At 43.1% G+C, this 18,168-nt stretch overlaps 1 protein-coding gene across 10 annotated transcripts in view; it reads left to right on the top strand.

Annotated features, from left to right (window-relative positions):
* JAKMIP1 (janus kinase and microtubule interacting protein 1) overlaps positions 1-18,168 on the top strand; it is a 66,323-nt gene that overhangs the window by 35,950 nt on the left and 12,205 nt on the right. For 3 of the 10 annotated variants that reach the window (XM_053402785.1, XM_053402786.1, XM_053402793.1), the window contains 6 exons: positions 3,705-3,803; positions 7,980-8,081; positions 9,130-9,183; positions 11,836-11,901; positions 13,784-13,852; positions 16,050-16,127. In XM_053402785.1, coding sequence (XP_053258760.1) covers positions 3,705-3,803; positions 7,980-8,081; positions 9,130-9,183; positions 11,836-11,901; positions 13,784-13,852; positions 16,050-16,127 — 468 coding nt within the window. Of the gene's footprint in view, positions 1-3,704; positions 3,804-7,979; positions 8,082-9,129; positions 9,184-11,835; positions 11,902-13,783; positions 13,853-16,049; positions 16,128-18,080; positions 18,156-18,168 lie in introns of all 10 variants that reach the window. The other 7 variants (XM_053402788.1, XM_053402790.1, XR_008332136.1 and 4 more) reach the window with 6 other exon arrangements.

Raw genomic sequence — 18,168 nt, 5'->3', positions numbered from 1 at the left:
TTCTGAGCTTTGGCCCACCTGACCTTCTCCCTGTAACTGTTGGGTACTCATACATACTCCTCCTTTGTGATTTCCCCTTTCTTCCATTTCTTACACATGCCCACATACACCTCACCTCACCTCATCTCATCTCATCTGTAAGCTCCTTACGCAGCCACACCAGTTTATTTAGACGCCTCCCACTTTTCTTTCTTGTTGGAATTGCCTCTCTTTGTGTCTTCAATATTTCATTTTTAAGAAACTCCCATCCATTTTGGACTCCCTTCTCTTTCAGTATTTCTGACTGGAATCTCTCCCCTTAAGCTTTTTGAAATGAACCTTCTTAAAGTCCAAATGCATTCCCGACTACACTCAGGTTTCCCTTGCCCCTCTATATCATGAAACCCAAGATGACATGATCACTTCTTCCCAAAATTCCAATACTTCCACTTGGTCAATCAGTTCCTGCCTGTTGGTGAGGACCAGGTCCATAATCTTCTTCCACCTCCTGGGAAAAGAAAGTGTCAGCAAAGCAATGGAGGAATTTGTTGGACCTTACTCTCTTGGCAGAGTGAGTTCCAACAGATAGGGGCAGTTGAAGTCTCCCATGATTACTGTTCTGGGCGGCGGCATCTGTCTGTCCCAAGAGACAATGGAGTGCACCTCTGGGGGTGAAGTCAAACTGCTGGAGAATCACAGTGCTTACTATGGCTGCAGAGACTGGTAACGCGTAACAGCTGCCTTGTGTGTTGTTTTTGCAGTGTTAGCAGCACCAAATTGGCTTCTTTGGGGTGCAAGCCTGGGAAGTATGTATGGAGGTCCTGGGCTGCTAGATCTCTCCTGCTTGAGGTTTTCAAGCAGAGGTTGGATGACCATCTGCCATGGATGTTTTAGCTGAGATTCCTGTATTGTAGGGGGTTGGACTAGATGACCCTCGGGTCCCTTCCAACTCTTAAGATTCTATTATTCCTTTTTGAATGTTTGGTAATCTGCTGCAGGAAGGCATCACCCAAATCTTCAGTCTGGCTTGGAGGTCTGTGTTACTCCTCTCTTCCTGTTTGGTCTGTTCCATTTGAATAGGTTATACTCCTCAATTTCTGCATTCTAGTCATGAATCTCATCCCACCAGGTTTCAGTAAAGCCTATTAGGTCATCTTTGCCATCCTGCATTAAGAATTTCAATTTGCCTTGCACATTTCCCATACTCTGTGCATTAGTACAGAGACAAGTGAAGCCATGAGTCATTCTCTACAGATGCTTCCGTCTTATAGTTTCTAGTCCTTTAGCAGGTTTTTGGAGTACCGTCTCAGTTTCCTGTGCATCAGTGAAGCAGTTATCCCCAGTACCAGGTGTCCCCCTGTTGTTTGTAGTATTGTCTCCCTCCTGCTCAGGATTTGTTTTAAAGCTCTCCTGAACAGGTTCAGTTCTTGTTGGAAGTAGGCAAACAGGATATGAAGACAATAGCCCTCTCTGGTAGATCACTTGGCAGCTCATATTCAGTGACTTACTGTTTCTCACCATAGAGTTTGCATATACCCATCCTGACCATTAACTAGTTTCCTCCATTCCAACCACTTGCTTTTTAATGGCTCACTCCTAACTGCAGACTATTTGTGAATTAAAAGCATCTGTCCCAATACAGATCCTCAGGAACTTCACTTCCTGCATCCTACCATTGTAAGAACGCTATAAGAACTGTCCGATTAGTCCCAATACCTGCTTCCGAATACCTGATCCATAAGATGACCTTTGCTCTTATCTCATAACTGCTAAGTTTACTTGGGAATCTTTTGGTGAAGGACTTTGTCAAAAGCTTTTTGAAAGTACAAATATGGAATATCCACTTGATCACCCTTGAAGAACTCTAAACTTTACTGAGACTGGACTTACCTTTGCCACTTTGGCCTTGTTCTTCTATATTCTTTATAATTTTATTTTTAAGCATGCTTTCCACCAATTTACCCAGGACTGATGTTAAGCTAACCATCTTGAAGTTTCCTGGATCCCATTTCCATTCTAAAACAAATCTTCCTGCATTCCTTACAAGGGGTATTCATGGGCTGACTTTTTTAAAGAGCAAAAACCTTTAAAATGCACACATTTTACAGAAAGGCTTACAAAGTTGTCCTAAGACTGCCTCTTTATTCCTTTTAGCATTTTTAACATTTTCAGCTGCTTTAAACATGGTAAACAAATACCTTTAAGGGGCTTCCAGGAAGTGGCCGTTCCATTGTAATGTGCATCCCCTCCCTGTGGAATTGTGCTGGGGGGGGAGGTGGCTGCCTCCATCTGCACATGAGGGTGTTGAAATGTGCCTAGAGACGAAACAAGCCCCTAATGACTATTGTTCGGGATCCCCAAACTAAGGCTCACGGGCCAGATAAGGCCCGAGGGACTCGTTTATCCGGCCCATGGTGACCCCCACTGCCCGCTGTTACCAGCGCTGCACTGCGCGGCTGCCCACTTCCGGGTTGGAGGAGCACCGGAAATAGCTGGTGCACATGTGCAACCATTATTTCCGGTGCACATCTGGGTCGGAGGAGCTCCGTGCACATGCGCACAAGCTATTTCCGGTGCTCCTCCGACCCGGAAGTGCACCGGAAATAGCATGTGCGCACGCATATGGGCACGCGCTTCCCCGCCCTGCCGCGTGATCGGCGCTGGAGACACTGGCCCAAGGCACAGTAAGTTTGCTGACCCCTGCTATTGTTGGTACAGTACATAACATTCTGTGGTGAAAGGAATCAGCATGTGTTTTGCACCAAATTTGACCTTTATGGAGAGCCTTACCTCCAGTAGTATTTATTTCAACATGTTTAGTGACTGTGCAGAATCCATGACCACAATGACCCATGTTTTCCCAACTAAATGTCAGGAAGAACTTTCTGGGAGTAAGAGCTGTTTGACAGGGGAACAGACTCCCTCGCAAGGTGGTGAAACAGAGTACTTTTCCTTGGAGGTTTTTGATCAGAGGTTGGATGGCCAGCTGTCAGGGATGCTTTAGTTGAGATTGCTGCATTGCATGAGGTTGGACTAGATGAACTCTTACCATTCTGTGAATCTATTTGCCAAGTGCTGCTGAACTGGCATGGAATCCTCCTGTCACAAGGTGTTCATTTCTCTTAAGAGCTGTTGTCTTGCTCAGCCTAAGTGGGGCTGGCGTCTGGAAGATCCAAATTTGCAAGCCCACACTAGTGACTTTTTAGAACTGCGTATGATAGAATTTGGGACGCGGGTGGCGCTGTGGGTAAAACCACAGAGCCTAGGACTCGCAGATCAGAAGGTCGGCGGTTTGAATCCCCGCGATGGGGTGAGCTCCCATTGCTCGGTCCCTGCTCCTGCCAGCCTAGCAGTTCGAAAGCACGTCAGAGTGCAAGTAGATAAAAAGGTACCACACCAGCTGGAAGGTAAACGGCGTTTCCGTGCGCTGCTCTGGTTCGCCAGAAGTGGCTTTGTCATGCTGGCCACATGACCAGGAAGCTGTACGCCAGCTCCCTTGGCCAATAAAGCGAGATGAGCGCCGCAACCCCAGAGTTGTCCGCGACTGGACCTAATGGTCAGGGGTCCCTTTACCTTTACCTTTATGATAGAATTCACTCTTGCATTTCATTAAGAGGCTTCCCCCCCCCCAGTGGCTTTCATTTCTTTTGCATGCTATAAAGATGTTTGCAAGAATGTATTCTACTTCTCCCTTGGCTCATAGCTGCATGATATTTTTCTCTTAGATCTACAAGATAGAACAAGAAGAAGATCTGCTGAAGAATGAGATGCAGGATGCCAAAGACCAGAATGAGCTGCTGGAGTTCCGAATCCTTGAGCTGGAAGTAAGAGATTCTCTGAGTTGTAAACTCACAAATGGAGCAGAACTTGTCATTGAACCCAAGCTGAAATACGTATGACATCCATTAGCATCCATTGCATGTGTAAGGGAAAACTAACTGGATTTTCTGAAATCTGCCGCGATGTTGGGGCAATGAATATAATGCCTCTGCCTTAATGTAGTTTTGGAGAGCATGCTCACTAATTTTGCAAAACTGTAACATACACAATATGTATATTACATATAGTTTGTTCTGGCCAATAAATTTTTTTCTGTGTTTCTGTCTTTTTGTTTGTTTCATTTCCATGACTGCTCCTTTCTTGCATGTGACATTATCTGATACACATACTACCAATTCCCAGCTGGCATTATTTTAATTAACACACCTCTGTGCATTCTGCATGAAATCAAACCTTAGGCTGTGACACATCCTTCATCTTAATATTTTTTTCTTAAGTTTACTTTGTCAGTTTTAAAAGGAAAATTTCTACAGAACTTCTCTTATTTTATGGGGAAAAATATTTACATAAATCTGTTAATGAAGTAACGATGCAGTTTAAAATGAAAGAATCTTAAATAGAAAAAAAATATGGTTACCTAAAGAATTTGCATTTTCTTAGCACATTAATTCATTCAGTCTGGTTCCATTGTGTTAAAGGAGTGGATGATATTGTTGCTACATTTTTTTTTGTTTTAAAAAAATGCTCCGTTGTAATGGGAGGGGTAAGACTGTTGCATTTTCATACCCATGTGCAGTACATAAACCTAACTAAAAGATCGTTAACAAAAATCATGTTCATTAGGCTATTTGTAATTTCATCTACTGAATATCTCAGAACTCTTGGCGTGCACGATCTTCATTCCGCCTCATTCCACCTCAGCCTCACTTTGGAAATGCTTTTGTTCTGCATATTACTTAGATATCAATCTTGTTTGACCTGTTAAAGCAGGGGGTGGGCAAATCTCCATTTCTGTTGAGGGCCATGCTCCTTCAAAGACAAGCCACTTGGGGCCAGAGCCAAAGGTGGGTAGAAGAACTCTTTCTGTCTCTCTTGCCCTCTGCTCTTCAGCTGGCAAGCCACTGGCAGTAAGGATAATATGCTATTGCCAGAAGTCTGAACTGAGCACTTCTAGTGTTGCAGAGGGCGTTTGACATCAGGATAAGGGTCCTATCATCCAGTTAAAAGGATATTTGGTAGCAGGGCTATAAAGTACCTTCAGCCAAAATAAACAGCTGCGGGATAGATGGGCCAGTGTGCCTGGCAGGAGGATACAGAAGCACCGCAGGTATATTTTGCAAGCTATGAAAATTAGCTCCTCCTTGACATCTTGGAAATTCAGCTGTGGATGGAATAGACATGAAAATGAAACCAATGTTTACACTGATTTTGTTACTTCCCTCTTTGCTTTTGCTCACGCCCAGTGCTGGAGGGGTGGTGAAACCTGTGGCCTTCCAGATGGTGAACTCTTAAGTCCAGTCAGTATGCAGGACCACAGGTTCCCGATCCTTGCATTTTTTAATGGGTTCGCCTGTCTAATAGTTAGACTGTTGGATGATGAGCTGGGAGACCAAGGTTTGAATCCCCACTCAGCCTTCCTTGAAGATCACTGGCCGATTTTGGGCCAGTTACAGTCTCTCAGCCTAACCCACCTCACAGGGTTGTTGTGAAGATTAAATGGGGAGGTGAGGCTCAAGTACACCGCCTTGAATCTTTCTCAGGAAAAGATGGTATATAAATGGAGTAAATAAGAATAGGTCAAAGGAGTGGTGCTATCCAGAGTTCATACGCTGCACTACATGGTTGGCAGATCCAGTGTGGGATGTCAGATTAGTCTATTAGTTGGAAATGCCATTAAAGAAACCCCTATTTCTTTCTGGGTCTGTTCTTGTTACTCTCTTCCTCTCACCATTTTGTGTTTGCTGGTATCCATGCCATTTTCTTCACCTCTCACCTCATAACTGCTTGTGCTCTCTTATGTCTTCCAACCATTACCCCTTTAATAATTTTGGTTGAAAAGCAGAGTATAAAAAAATCCTGAAACCACCTAAGAACACCATCTATTTCCATGTATAAGGAAACCCTCCTTTGCAGCAGCAACTACCCTCTGAAAGCTTAAAGGTAGCCTCACACGGCCTGGGCCTTCTCATCTGTGGACTGCACTGGATATATCTGTGGGAGGGATTCAAATGCATAATGTAAATTATGCATTTGAGCACCTAAAGTTGTTCAAAGTGCTCTGTCATCTAGTGCAATAAATCCACTTCGAGAAGAAGCAGACTTTAGGAAAGTGATAGATATGCATTGAAACGTGTGGGATGAGCAAATAATCACCGGGTGGATGTACAAACAATTCAGAATGAAAATCGGACATAATCTAACCACCACATGTTTTCTGCAAGCAAATCAGAATGAACGCCCAGTAAATAGGTTGTCTGGAGGAGCCTTCAAAACTGCTGTGTAATTAGGGCATATGCTGCAACCACACCATTTGTTTTCATCTATGAGACCTAGATGCTTTTGAAAAACCAAATCAAAACCCAAAAGTTGATGCTTATATTTTAACAAGAGCGATCCATACGAACCTCATTCAAACTGGCTCCTGTGGTTAAGCAGTCACAATGTAATGCCATTTGAGTAATTTTTTGTTACCATGCAGTCAGTTGAAAGGGGATTTACTAGAGCCATATATCACAGTTGTGTATATACTGGTCCCTTGATTCCTCCGCAACACTGCGGATCTTGATAAAAAAAAAAAGTTCTGAAAGATAGTTTCTGCTCTAATTGTGGGAAAGCTCCACAAGTTAACTTAATACTTTTTCTGCAACATGAGCAGTGTTTGCCTCTACAAGATAGTTCTTACTTTTAAAGCAAAACTAAATTGTTTAAAGCAGCCACTTTTCCATTCCTTTCATTCCTCAACTGCCTCATGAGAGAGAGAGAGAAAGGGCACAGAGCTCTCAAATATTCCATAGTATGTTATTCAAACCTCTGCAGTTGTTTAAAACTGCCATTTCCCTCTCAGGTTTCTACATCCATACTGTGCTCAAACCTTGCTTTAAACCACCACTTCCCCCATCTTTCCAATGTTCTTGCTCCTTTCCATGATCAGAGCCCTGGTGCAGTCTGCTTCCCCCAACCCCACCAACTTCATGCAAATTCGGGATTGTGATGCAGCACTACAGTGCAATGACAGCCGTAACTTTTTAATTGCATGCAAACACATACATAAGGAAGATGTAACAGGACTCCTATGGTGATGATAAGGATGGTGGTGAATTTGCACGGCTGCTGCTGCTGTAATTTGAAGTCTCACCGCTCAAGCTTTTTCTGCTGCATACTAAGCAATATGGAAAATCTGTTTGGGCCATTATTTTCTGGTTGCATTTCTGCATGGGGAGATTGGGGGTAGGTCTCTCAAGTCTGCTTCTCTAAGAATCACTCACTGCAAGCCGAAACTAATGCCTGAGCTTCAGTTAAATGCACGGTCTCTCTTAACTGGGTGGATATTGGATCCAATCTGAGCATTACTGTCCTGTGTCGACTCAGAAGCTGGATTGTTAAAAAAACAACAACAACCCACAACCTTGTTGGCTGCTTTGTGAGCAGCACCAGTTAACCAACTTTGCATGTCTCACCCTCTACCCCCCCCCTCAACCAACACTTTCATTTCCTTTATCACAAAGTTGCAGGAAAAGGAAGGTGTGAAGCAGAGGTTTTCAACCTTTTTGAGTCCACGGCTCCCTTGACCAACTCCATTCTTTCTGTGGCACCCCTGTGGGGCACAGGAGCCCAGTTAGGTCACCCCTTGCCTGCAGAGCTGGCAGCTCCTCACCCCCTTTTCAAACACCCTTCCTTGTGGAGTTTGAAGTCACCTTCTGTTTCAGTGTATCTGAAGAAGTGTGCATGCACACGAAAGCTTATGCCCAGAACAAACTTACTTGGTCTCTAAGGTGCTACTGGGCAATTTTTTTATTTATTGAAAGAGGTCGTGTTCTTATAACAGTAAATAATCTTACATTGCATATCAGGGAAGGACTGACCTTGCGATGCATTTTGGTATATTTTTCATACGCAAAATCCAGTATTTGTTCATTTAACTTGACTTGAATGATTTGTAGAATAGAAGTTTGGTATCTTTTATAAACACCTATTCTATTTTGAACAAAATCTTCCCTTAGGAGAGAGAACGAAGGTCGCCAGCTTTTAACCTCCATATAACTGCATTCCCTGAAAACAATGGAAGTGCACTTCAACTGTTTTGTCATCACGAGGGAATAAAGGTAGATGGAAATTTGTTGGTTCTTGTGCAGCATCTGCAAGGTGGTCTGTGGGCCACCAGACTTGATGCGATGGCAACAGAGGCATTTGTTTGATCAAATCTCTTTCCTGTTAGTTCGCACAAAGCAGAAAGTGGGGTCTAAACATCAAAGGGGATGCATAGCTGTGGGGAGGGACCTCTTCTCCAGCCAGAGCTCTTCTTACCTCTAGAATCAGAGCTGTGTTAAGGGGAAAGTGGCTTTGGTGATGAGCCAGGGAGGAGGTAAGATGGGGAGCAGGTTCAGCTTTCCTCATCTGCATTCCACCTTTGAAATTAAAATCGGATGGATACCCTCTGCTTTCTAGGTGTGGGTGGGGGACACACCATTTAAACAAACATAGCTGCCACCATGACATCTAGTTTCACCTTGTAAACCTATGCAGTTCCTACCCTTATGCGTAATTATACGGAAAGATCAGTCTCCACGACCCTGTGGAAATTCCACCTAAGATCTCAAGATGGTTTCCACATCTTCCTGCACACTTCGTATGAATTCCCAACCTTATTATTCTCATCTCATCTTATTACCACTAATTTTGTTTTACACGAAGCATTCTTTCTTTGACTATGAATAGAAAATGGGTGTAATGTTGCCTAGTCCATTAAACCTGGTATTCTTAGGCAAAAACCTTTAATGCTGTTCAGTGTTACTAGTAGCGGTATGATGTGGTGTGAAAAGACCTATTTCAGTTCAATATTATTTTCAGTGTCTAATCAAATGAGTAAATAGCAACAGACTATATGATATAATCAGTAGTATTTCTGGCATTGTACTGTTTCATTATTAACTTTGATAACTGTTCTTACCTAAATTTCCTGTGACTGAGAGGAAATCGGGTTCTCCCTTTTTAAAAGATGATGGCAGTTTTGCAATTGCTGGAGTCAGAATGTCTTCCATGGTGTTGTTTCTCCAGCCTAGTTAATGTGAAAGAATTTGTAACAGTTAAAAACTAAACAAATACATGATTTAATTCTTGATTAAAAGATAAATGTTGAAATTTCTTTTCCAGGATGTGAATATTTCTGAACTTATGAAGAAGCTAGATATCCTTGGTGATAATGGGGTAGCTAATGTATTTATTTAAGTAGTTCCAATTGCATATTTGTGAAAGGGACACTATCTGTAATAGCATGCCACCAGGGATGCCGCGATGGAGGGTGGGCAGCACGTGCCTCTGTGTTACGCTGTGGTCTTATATGCATTCCCCCCCCCGACTCACTGGGTCTCCTGTCATGACAGCTTGAATTTTAAAATGCGAATTTAAAGTGCTTGAGTATGTTTCAAATACATTCCAGATATATAACTGGAAATACTATATCAAGATGAAGTTATTGATATTAAGCCATTGGGATCATGAAAACAAATAAAACACCCCACCCATTCTTTGTTCTTGTTTTGCTTCAGTTGTTTTGGTTTTAAGTTTATCTGTTGGGATTTTCTTCAAATTGTTTTAATGTCAGACAGCTAAAATTTTGGAACAGGAGTACTGTAGAATTGATGCAGAGGGCGCACCAACTGTAGGTTGAGCTCCGTTGTGTTCTTGAAAAACGTGTGCAAATTGAACTGATAGCATGCATCTAACCCAGGCTTCCTCAACCTCGGCCCTCCAGATGTTTTTGAGACTACAATTCCCATCATCCCTGACCACTGGTCCTGCTAGCTAGGGATCATGGGATTTGTAGGCCAAAAACATCTGGAGGGCCCAGGTTGAGGAAGCCTTATCTAATAAATTAAGTGGCAGCCCTCTAGTCAATTCTCTCTCATATAGCTCAGTATTTGAAGCAGTTCATCCCCTTTCCATTAAGAAAAGGCATTTACTTTATCATTGTGCAGCTCCTATCATCAGAAGGGCACTGGCTTCTGCTGATCTGCCAGAATGCAAGAGTGAGATACCTGCAAGATAACAGCTCAGGTCATAGGAGCCAACTCCTAGGGGCCGAGGTCCCTTCGGCCCATCCAATAAAATATTTGAGGGGGCCACACACACACCCAGTTGATGGGCATTGCCATTCAAATGGTGGGTGTGTGCCACATCTTGTATAATTATGTGGGGTAGGGTTTACCTGGGCTCCCCCCAATATTTTATTGAAGTTGGCACTCTTGCCTCAGGTAGTGCAGGAGACCATGCTTAGACGAGGGGCCCCCAAAGTTGGAAAAGATGGAAGTGTTAACATGATTTCTGCAGTGTAACCTTTTATCATGTAATTGAGCAGGATTGGGGGGTGGATAATGTAAATCAGAATATTATTACTTTAATGACCATCAGAAGCCTAAAGTTATACAACAGACTAACCTTATAGAGTGTGCTGTAACGCCTAACCTTACAATGATTGGAATGTTAATTAAACTGAGGACAGAAAACAAAATTTCAAGATTTTTGCTAGGGGTAGATCAAGAATTGAAAGCTGGCTTGGGTGTTCAACTATGCAAGCAGAATTAAAGTTTGGCACAGCGTATCTTGAACAGCCTGCCAGCCTCAATGCTGCTTCCATGCCACAGCCCTGGGACATCCTGTGCCACAATTTTGATGGAAAATTAAGGGATTATTTGAAAAGCAGAACTTCAGAAGGCAGCTGCTGGAGGGCAGAAGCCCTAGTCTGCCCACTGCAGAGACCCCTCATACCCCATCAGGAGGTGGGCATTGCCCCAAATAACCCAATAACAGTTTTTCCAGGAGCAGCTTTTCAGTTTGATTGTTTGTGAGCATTCCCTTCGAGTACTCACAAAACCTGGGGGACTTTTGTGTGTTCTTTAAGGCTTGCAAAAAAATATACCCATTTTGGATCTTCTTTTTCTTTGTCAGGGTGAGGAGCCAGAATCAAGGGAGCAGATGTCCTGATTAGCTTGAGCGAGTTTGCCATTTGTTACCTCTTCAATATTGAGGATTAGGGCATAAGTAGGGATGCGGGTGGCGCTGTGGTCTAAACCACTGAGCCTAGGGCTTGCTGATCAGAAGGTTGGCGGTTTGAATTCCCGTGAAAGGGTTGGCTCCTGTTGTTCGGACCCAGCTCCTGCCAACCTAGCAGTTTAAAAGCACGTCAAAGTGCAAGTAGATAAATAGGTACCGCTCCAGCAGGAAGGGAAACGGCTTTTCCGTGCACTGCTCTGGTTTCGCCAGAAGCGGCTTAGTCATGCTGGCCACATGACTCGAAAAAACTGCAGACAAATGCCAGCTCCCTCGGCCAGTAAAGTGAGATGAGCACTGCAACCCCAGAGTCTTTCGTGACTGGACTTAACTGTCAGGGGTTCTTTACCTTTACCTTTAGGGCATAAGTAGATGCTGTCCTCTGCTGACATCTGCCACTCTGAGCTGCAGGATACTGCCTGATCTCCCTTATGCCCGGTTCTCAGAATTGAGCTCTCAAGGGGCCTAGCAACCCAATCCTGAGTTCACTTTGCTCATATGCAGCACAATCCTATGCATATCTACTCAGAAGTAAGCCCTATTGGGTTAAATGGGATTTACTCCCAGGTAAGTACGTATAGGATTGCAGCCTACATGATCCTACTGAAAAGTAATGATTTACAACTTTACAGTATACTCCTAAGGTTGTTGCAATTCCTGGCAGTTTCTGGCAATTTGCCTTTGCCAAACTTTTTAAAGGAAAGGGAAGTTGGTGTGCTCAGGAATGCTTGCTGCAGCATGTATTCTGCTTATTTTAATTTGATGGATTTCTGCTACAATGTAAAATACACTGAACTTCTTGTGTTTTAGAATTTGAGGAATGAAGAACAGGTTGCAATAATTCAGGCGGGGACTGTACTTTCTCTCTGTGAAAAGGTAGAGTTCTGTGAAGAATTGCTTCTCTTAGGCACGAATTTCATCCATCCCACAAAAGCAGTGCTCTCTGCACAATTCTGTTTAAATCTGTAGCTCTGCTCATAAAAGTCTTGAATGTACAAGCCTTTTTTAAAAAAAACTCTTTCTGTATAAGAACAGCAAGCTAAATTCCTAGTGGAACTTAATGTATTTAGCAAGCAATATGTCCTCACTGACTGAGTTGTCTGTGTGACCACAATGGGTGTCGTGTGCATCTGACCCAATAATTGGCATGTGACTAGTGGGGTATTTTCTTTTAGTGAGGACTGTACCGCAGAAGAAAGGTTAACGTTAATAGTAGTGGGATGAACAAAATCATTTTACAGCTACTTTAAGGATTGTCAGTAGGGGTATGTACCACTCAATGAGTGTACAGTCTGTGTACTTGGGTACACAACAGTTGCACTGCATCCCGTCCAACATTCCTCAGGTGAAAATAGGGACATTTATCACTCTCACATCCCATCACTGGGGTGGCTTTTGTGATTCCCTGGAAAATAGGGCTACTTGGAGGGTTTGGAGATGTACCCCCTGCACAGTTTTCACATGTCACATTCAACAAGTGTAAAATCTCTAGTCTGCACAGATTTGCTGCCAGCAAAAGGAAATGGCTCCCATGGCACTTATTAAATTTGTCGTTGAAGCAATTCCCTTTTACTGGCCGCAGGTCAAGGCATTATAGGTCTATTGTACTTTCTGAAACAGTTCCTTATGTTTTGCTATTGCATTTGCTAGCATGAGGGCAACTGGACAAGTCCAGTCCAGAGAAATCCTGCTATATGCACCTTTTTCTCTGATCCACCAGCTGGAAGCTTTCCTAAATAAAAGAGGATTTGCATATTACAAGGTTTCATCACAACCAGAGGGCACCAAAAATTAGCAATTGAACTTGTTTCTCATCTTCAGCCCTGGAACTGTTATGTAGTTTTTTTTAAAAAAGTGTGAGGGCATCTCGCCATGTGCAGAAGATTTTGCCTTCACCACCACCATGGCTAACTGAAATAGGGGAAGAGTTTCCAAAAACAGCGAATGTCTTATAGGCACTGTTAGCTCTAGCACCACCATACTTTTAAACCACATGGCTTTCCCCCAGGAATCCTGGGAATTGTAGTCTGTTAAGGGTGCTGGAAATTGTAACTTTGTTGGGGTAGACTGCAGGACTAATGTTTCCACTCTGGGGACACATGGAATATTCAACAATCATGAGAGGAGAAGGCAGATGTATACTGCCAATTGTACATTACATAAAATTCAGAACACAAAGATACATAATTTGCCATTCTAACTTCCATTTAGTCCAGATACTACATACACCACAATTAGGCCTCTAAGGAGCTCTATAAGGGCCAATGCAGTTACAATGCAAATGAAAATTCAAGTGCTCTTGGAAACTGCCTTTCCCCCCATGAGACACCTTCTAAAACTGTTTGGGGAAAATATTATTACGAAAACATGATTTCAGATGGTTGTTGCCAAGGCTTAGGCCTCTCCAGGGTCTTTCCTGGGTTGGCATTGTGCTGCTATTTCATCCTAGGGCTTTGTAACCTTTTATATTTTTAGCACATATGAAGTACATGCAATGTTATGTCCCCCAAACTCATTGTACTGGTAGCTTTGTTGGGAAACATACGTTTTTCCCAATTTGGGAAGAATGAGCTATATTTGAATATAGCCAGTGCTCCCTCATTATAATTAGTCACCGTTTTCAGGTGTCCAAATCAATAGTTCTGTACAAAATTGAGAAAATAATGGAATTTAAGGTAAAGCGCTTTACTTACCTAATGTTTGGTATAAGCTCTGTCTCAAACTGCTGTTTTATTTTGCCCCCGTCATTTTTATATAGTGGCTAAAGCAAATAGAGGAAACTGAAGCTGCCCTCACGCAGAAGATGATTGACCTGGAAAATGAAAAGGTAAGAGAAGCATTACTTCATAGCCTTTTAGCTTGGGCAAATAAAAGGAACACGGGTGCATGTTGCGTTGGGGTCCCCCCCCCCTGCTTGATATAAATGACTGCATGACTGGCACTGTGCATGAACATTATTTTCCCTTGAGCATGGCTTTGTAGTTGGCAAATGCATTAAATTGGCCCAGAAACTAAAGGCATGGCTCTGTAAGTGAATAAAGTCTTTCCCCCACAAAGGCACCTGCACACACCTTCTGTTTCATTCAGCATTGTGTTTCAGAACTAAGTGAAGAAAGGTTTTGCTTGTTTTTTAGAGACTGACTTCTGAGGATATTAAGTGGCATTTGGGCCTGGTTGCAGTTCTTTTCGCTCCCCGGTCACTCACCCGCCTGGGTTCCTTGAACATTTTTTGGTCCAAACCAAAGAACTGGATTTGCATTGTGCCAACTCTTACTCTTTTTCAGCAAGTTGATTCTGACAATTTCAATGCTGACAATATTAATGCTATTAACAGGTGCAGGAGCAGGCCCTATATCCTAAATTCAGCACTTCCATGTGGCTTTGGCAGTACAGTGGTACCTCTGGTTACATACTTAATTCGTTCCGGAGGTCCATTCTTAACCTGAAACTGTTCTTAACCTGAAGCACCACTTTAGCTAATGGGGCCTCCTGCTGCCGCCACGTCACCAGAGCACGATTTCTGTTCTCATCCTGAAGCCAAGTTCTTAATCCGAGGTACTATTTCTGGGTTAGCGGAGTCTGTAAACTGAAGCGTATGTAACCTGAATCATATGTAACCCGAGGTACCACTGTACTGATCATTCTCATTGCTTTCTCTACTTTCTGATTCCAAGGTTGGACAGTTCCTTATCGTGTCATTGCTTGCTATACAGCAGAGTTCCTCTCCCCTGCTCTCCAATGTTTATTGTTGTTGTACGCATCTGTCTGTCTTGAGAGAGACGATGGAGTATGCCTTTGGGGGAGAAGTCAAGCTGCTGTGTTAGCAGCACTAAAGTGAGCTCCCTGGGGTGCAAGCCTGGACAGTGTGTATGGAGGTTCTGGGATGCCCTGGTGACAAGACCTTGGCCTCCCTGATGTGGTCCAAAGGAAAGCAAGAGCAATACGTTTGGCACCAGCTTGGCTGCAAGAGTTGCCGGAAAGAGGCATACAAGGTGCCATCCAAGCACCTTAGAGATTCCACTCCGGATTTGTCTAGGGTTTACTCCTTAACCTTTTCTTCTCCCGAAGATGTCCCACAAGGCACCGGAGGTTAGGATCAGAGTTTCCCTTCTCTCCTTCCCAGACCTCTTGGCTACTCTTTCCACAGTTGCCTGTGAGTAGTTTACAAAGTAAAATCACTTGAATTTAGTATGGATATTAGTTGATCATATCTCTTGAGATTCCAAAGCAAAGCAGGCTCCTACACAACCACCCTTAGTAATGCCCCACATTTGCTCTCTGAGGTGCCTTTGTGGAAACCTCCTTTAGAGCCGTGGAATGGAATGGAAAACAAGCTAAGGCCTCTGTTCTATTCTGCTTGCAGGCTTCTTGGTACAAGGTACAAGTGAAAACCTGCTCTTTACTACTGAATCAAAGCAAACAGCAGTCCACAGAAAATCTGAATTGCCATTTGTTCCACTTCAGCATTAAAGAGCAAGTTTTCCTGGGGAAAGCAGCAGGGCAAAAAAAAAAGTGCTTGGACACAGATCATTAAAACACAGAGCAAAAGGTAAGTGTGGGAAAGGCCTGGGAGAAGAAAGCTGTAGCTGAATGAAGCAGGGCCCAGTACCTGCTCACTCACTCAGAGCTATCACCCATACTGCCCTCTGCTGCCCAGGATCTAACTGACCACCATTAAGAAAGCATACCTGTGTCACCCTTAGGTGGGGCAGTTTTGGGGGTGTGGGGGTTGTATGAAACCCTTCCACAATTTTTCTGCAGAGTTGGGTGGCCTCTGCAGATGGTAAAGCGGCCCCTTCTTCCTGCACAGCGGACACCAAGTTTAGAAACAAATAGGAAAATCTTTGTCTTTTCTTAGTGCTGAGCTGAAAGTTCTATACCCAGCACTGTTATCTACCTGCTCCTTGGCGCATGTTATCTCGCTCTCTTTTTGGCCTTTGTGGACTAGCTAGCTATGGATACCTGATCTGCCAAGGCTTGTGACATTTTGAGTCAAGCTGATTATTATTATTATTATTACTCAGGACCTGTTCAGTAAACAGAAGGGTTATTTAGAGGAAGAACTTGACTACAGGAAACAAGCTCTGGACCAGGCTTATATGGTAGGAAATATGTGTGTTTGCTGAAAGTAAAATTCATATGTGTACATGTATGCTGTCTATTCTGCTAAATGAAGGACCTAGATACTGCCTAGTTGAGATAGATAAAAAGGGTCAGAACTGTTTTTTAAGGTGTTTTAAGTAGCATATGCAAAGTTTAAACGGACTGCAATACTTACACTGCTTGTGGCAGAGATTTGTAATTTCTTGTTCTCGTGTTCTTGCAATGGCAGTTCTGGGAGTTGTTACCTGCATTCTTTAAAACTATGATTGCTGGAGTTCTGCTCAAGCTAGTCACATTGATTCTAGTCCTACAGAAATCAAGTTTATTTCTAGGCTTTCCAAGTATGAGGGTAATGCTTTTCTAGAAACTCTTACAAGCTGCCAGGCAACTTTGCTCTCTCAGTTTCAGCTGCCAAACAGGTAGACAGAAGAGGCAGAGACCGATCAATTTTCACTTAAAAATGGGGGCACCAGGCTACTTTTTTGTTTGAGTTTTAACTTTATTCTAACAAGACACCACTCCGGCCTCAGACAAGCTCTGTGTGGGCCTGGTGGCAGGTTCCACTCATACAATTCGGATCCTGAGTGCAACAAGAACCCTGGTTTCAGAGAATCCTCTCCATATACAGTGTTGACAAATATGTGTTTACGATATCACAAAAAAGGCTAGCCTATGGTAGGGAATTGCAACAGGAAGAATTTCACTTGAACCAGCCGGTGGACCCTAGTGCTGGACAAAACTGTGTTTCCATTTTCTCAAGACCATTCTTCCCCCATGAAAATGGACAGTGAATTCTCCTTTATTTTCTGTGAAAAATGTATAGGAGAGTGGGTGTGGGGAGAGAGAGAGAGAGATGTGGGTTGACTTACCTCCCTTGTGGGTGAAGTGTTTTAGGGCAGTATTCTTTCCATGGCCGTCTGTCACAGGAGTGGGAAAGCAGGCTCAAGGAATTTGGGCAGCTGTGGGCAGCATGAGGTGTCACTAATGGTAGTTGACAAAGCTTCTTTGGAAGGGTTAAAAAAAGAGCAAGAAACCCACAATTGGTCACTGTATTTGGAAAGCAGGGCAAACCAACCCTACCTTCAAATTTCTTGTAAATGGGTCGCCCAACTCAAAGTTTGTTAGAGTTTCTATTTATCCTTCCTCCTGTGACGGGATGGGTGTAAAGCCAGTTAAAGGAATGGCCCAGCATTAATACGAAGGTGGTGGGTGTCCCTTTTTATACTATAGTGGAAGCACAAAGCTTACTGGTCAGTCAGGACGAAATAGAGAAGCACGTGCAGTAGCATTTTGTTTGCTATCTTGCTGGCTCAGAGTATGCATTTTGTTTTTCTTTCAAAGCGAGAAACATTTGCTCCCGCTGTTTTAAAAGGCAACCAAAATGATCAAGGGGGTGTAGCAATTCCACCAATAAGGAAAGGTTACAAAGCTTGGCTGGTGATTTATCCTAGCTCTTTGCCATGCTGTTAGTTCCTAACAGTCTTTTGCTGGCCAAAAACTGAAGAATTGCATTTGTTTGATTGTAATTTAGTCGCTGATCATCATAATAAAGATTGATTGGTTGATTGATTTAAAATTATATTCTACTTTTCATCCCACTTGGGTCTCAAAGGGACTTTGATAATAAAAATGTGCAAAAATTAAAATATAAATTAAAACTCTGAAGAATAAAACATCAGAAGACCATTTGTGGCGCAGAGGTCTTCTGAAATAAAATCATTTGCCTTTGGGGCTGACCCTTTGCAGGGATGGTACCTCCTTGTCTCTAATGAGAGCGAGTTCCCTAGAGTTGGGCATGCAGTTTGGAAGGCACAACTGCTCATGGACATGAGTTGGGCTTCTAGTCCATGATCTTGGTGATCATTTATGAAGGAATGTGATGATAAGAATACAAGAAAATCCCTGTGGGTTCTGACCAAAGGTCCATGTAGTCCAACATCTTGTTCTTACAGTAGCCAACCAGATGCCCTTAGGAGGCTCTCAAAGCAGGACCTGAGCACAGCAGCACAACCACTTGTGATTCCCAGGTATGAAGGTATT

Source organism: Podarcis raffonei, chromosome 9 (assembly GCF_027172205.1).
Source record: "Podarcis raffonei isolate rPodRaf1 chromosome 9, rPodRaf1.pri, whole genome shotgun sequence".
In the NCBI taxonomy this organism is placed as follows: Eukaryota; Metazoa; Chordata; class Lepidosauria; order Squamata; family Lacertidae; genus Podarcis; species Podarcis raffonei.
The sequence above is the reverse complement of the archived record's forward strand: the minus strand, read 5'-3'. Positions and strand labels throughout refer to the sequence as shown.